Source organism: Capsicum annuum, chromosome 2, assembly GCF_002878395.1.
Source record: "Capsicum annuum cultivar UCD-10X-F1 chromosome 2, UCD10Xv1.1, whole genome shotgun sequence".
Classification (NCBI taxonomy): domain Eukaryota; kingdom Viridiplantae; phylum Streptophyta; class Magnoliopsida; order Solanales; family Solanaceae; genus Capsicum; species Capsicum annuum.
In genome coordinates this window covers 139,076,464-139,079,983 of record NC_061112.1, presented here as the reverse complement: position 1 = coordinate 139,079,983, position 3,520 = coordinate 139,076,464, and the positions used below count along the sequence as shown (strand labels likewise).

The window sequence follows — 3,520 nt, the reverse complement described above, 5'->3', positions numbered from 1 at the left end:
AAGAATAATGCAAAATATGGTGTATTAGTAATACTTATATTAGTAATGTTTGTGTTAGTTATACTTGTATTTTTGTTATGCAGTGTTTGGTTCGATGTATTAAAAAAACATGAATTACATAATTTCTAAAAATAATTTTTTTTACATAATATCCTCAATATATATGTTGGAAAGGATGTAGAAATTTTTTTGAGGGATAATAGGATCTTTAAGCATGTTAATGCAGAGGTATTAGTAATACACAATATAGTGTATAACTAATGCAAGTATCAGTTATACATTGGGTAAAAAAGTATACCAAATAAGGTATTACTAATACACATTAAACTAATGCATGCATTAACATTTCAATACAATATCTTTTGAGCACATGATGATATCCTAAGTAGCAAACTTTCTTTCCTTTATTTTTGCTCATAGAAATTTATCCACAAAAAGTCCTCTTGCAAGTTAAACGCTTACAGTTTAACATGAACCAACTATGCTTACTTGTTAGCTGACCACTCAAATAAGAAAGCCGAAATTCCAAGAGTGGGAAAAATTGGCGCATAATGTTTAAATATGCAGGTCATTGCTACAGCATAAGATGATTGGGCAAATCTGCAAGAAATGGATAATAAGGAAGGAGATACACAGCTCACGTCATTGAAAGACAATTTGGGGTTGAACCAAATCAATTTTGATGAGTCTGCCATGCCAGTGCCAGTTTGCTCTTGTACTGGGACGACACAGCCATGCTATAAATGGGGTCATGGTGGTTGGCAGTCAAGCCTGCTGCACAACTACCATATCTATGTATCCATTACCTCAGATATCAAACAAACGCTATTCCCGGGTGGGTCGCCGAAAAATGGGTAGTGGTGCTCAAGATTATGACCCTGTCTATTCCACGGCACAAACCGCTACAGCACATTAAAATAGCTTCTGTGTGTCCGTTCAATTGGGACCTCACAATATGGAGAAGGCATTTGCTCCGTCTTTGTCAGAGTTCTAATTCACCTTATCAGAATGGCCTCATATATACTGTACTTTTGCTTTCGTTAAAATATGTTGTAATGAATATTGATTTGGGTGATAAATAGCCTTTGCCTAGACAGCGAAAATAGCAATTCTGTATATCATTTGTTTCCTCAGATTACCGTAACAAACCTCAGTGTTATGGCTTCTTCTACAGAAAATCAATGTATGAATAAGTAGTAAAGGGGGAACAATGAATTAAAAAGATGTACTTCCTCTGTTCTGTTTGTTTTTCCTGTTTTCGACTTGTATGGAGTTTAAAACAACAAAGATGCTTTGAATCTATGTGATCGTAAATCAAAATTAAATAGAATTTATCAAGATAAAGTTCTTCATTAACAGAACACCACCTCTATTTGCACAGATACAAGACGATCATAGCCAAACTGTAGCAAAACCCCAGAAGAGATTTTGACCCTACCCTACACTACTACATGACGGAAAGTAAAAGGCTTCATTTTTCCTATTCACATAACTACAACTAGCAAATCATTATTCCTTCCTCCTATTATCTACTTTCTATATTAGCCCACCACCATCATACTTAGGCTGCAACCTTCTTTGCCCTTTTAGCAGCAGGAGACTTGATAGACTTTGGCTGCTTTGCTTTCGCCGGAGTAGACTTCCTTGCCCTCTTTGCTCCAACTCCAGCCTTCTTCGGCTTCTGCGTAGCTTTTGCCTTCTTCGCCGCCTCTGTTTTCTTTACTACAGCGGACACGGACCTGGTGCTTCTAGTTTTCCTCTTAGAATCAGCCTTTGGAACCTTTTGGGTAGATGCTTTTGTTGTTGTTCCCTTCTTACCAGCCTCAGATAGCTTGTATGAAGCCTTGATTTTGATAAGCTTTCCCTTAGCAGCAGAATTCTTCAACTGAAGACCAAGCATTTTCCTGAAATTCGCTGGTAAGTCATCCTTGTGTTTGTCTTCCATGTACTTTGCAACTGCGTGTGGACTCGATCCACCTTTTTCATTCAGAGCCAACAGAGCCTCCTTAATCATCTGCAAAAAATTCATCCAAAAAAACACTTGATCAACCTCAAAATTTGCACGAAACGTAATTATATGTAAAATTAGCTATTATTTAGAGAATAAATACCTGAAAATAAGGAGGATGAGTAACAGTCTTAGCAGATTTAGCCTTCTTAGCCCTAGGTTTCTTCTCCTTAACAGGCTTCCCCGTCGCCGGAGCCTGCTTCTCAACCTTCGGAGCCTCTACCGGCGGCATCACAACGGCGGGATTCTCAACTTCTCCGGTTGCCGACATCTTCACAATTCTCACAATCCTAAAAAATATCTCAAACTGAATTAGTACAAATTTTGCTGTGATCATTCTGGAATGCGCCTTACGCTATTTATATTAAGGAACGAATCCCGGCTTCGCAATTCTCTGCATTCTGATTGGTCAATTTAGTGTGACACAGATCGAGCTTTTCTGAAGAATTAATCAGGTGAGTACACGTGGATGTAATCTAAACGTTGATTTAATTGGGAAATTGGATTAAGAGCTGTTATTCTTATCTAGTCTAGAAGGAAATAGAGTGCTGGTTTGTTTTTTCATTCATTGTGGGAGTATTAGGTGTGTTTTCTATTTCAACTTTAAGTTAAAATTTTATAGCACAAAGTTTGAATATTGATATGGAACTTTTTTGGGGATTGAAGCTAAGATGATGCTGAATCTAATGTGGTTGGAAATAACAAAAATGGTGGCCATTTGCATGTGTTTTGAGGTCATTAAAGGAATAGGAAAAAAGTTTCAAGTGATAAACTTGTATTACAACCTTGTTACGCCATCCATTTACTTTTACTTATTTATGAAGTATATGTTAAAAATATATTTTATCTTTAGCATATTAAGAGAAACAAAATTTCATAGTTTACCGGCAACATTAAATATTTATTCCTTAAAGCATTTTTTTACGATCTAAGAGTCCGTTTGAATATGCAATATGAAATCAAATTGATTTGAAGTTGAAGTTTTATTTCAACATATAATTTCAATTTCTTAAATTATACTAATTTTTTTTTTTTATAAATATGAAAATTCCATAAGTTATGAAAATTTTCAATTTTGTTACAGTTTTACCCAATGAATAAACATATATTGGAATATCCTAAAATAACACATTGATAAATCACATATCTTGCATGTTTCTTTTAAAAATAAATAGAGAAAATGGTCTATTACCCCAACCTTTAGTCGAAATTCCAACTACACACTTATACTTTGCGGGGGTCTATGACCCTCTGAACTATTTTAAAGTGAAATTATTACCCCCTTGAACGCTGACATGGCAAGAGAGTGTGTTTCACCCTCTTTAAAGAGAGTGAGAACGATTCTTTTTATTAAAAAATTATTTTTAATATTTCTTTATTTTCTTTATTCATTTTTAATTATTCTTTTTCTTTTCATTTTCTTTCTTCTTCTTCTTACAAACAATGTCACCCAAGAACTCATCAATGATATCGAAAAAGAATTTATCATTTTCCTTATCTCCAAGCACAAAA

The 3,520-nt window shown here is 34.8% G+C and overlaps 1 protein-coding gene across 1 annotated transcript; it reads right to left on the bottom strand.

Moving 5' to 3' along the window:
- Positions 1 to 1,330: 1,330 nt before the first annotated feature.
- On the bottom strand, positions 1,331 to 2,424 carry LOC107859896 (histone H1). The gene is made up of 2 exons (XM_016705048.2): positions 2,112 to 2,424; positions 1,331 to 2,014 (listed from the first exon to the last, which is right to left on the bottom strand). The coding sequence occupies exons 1-2, from the start codon at positions 2,343 to 2,345 to the stop codon at positions 1,562 to 1,564; spliced, it is 687 nt and encodes a 228-aa protein (XP_016560534.2). The 5' UTR covers positions 2,346 to 2,424; the 3' UTR covers positions 1,331 to 1,561.
- Between the last annotated feature and the right edge of the window lie 1,096 nt (positions 2,425 to 3,520).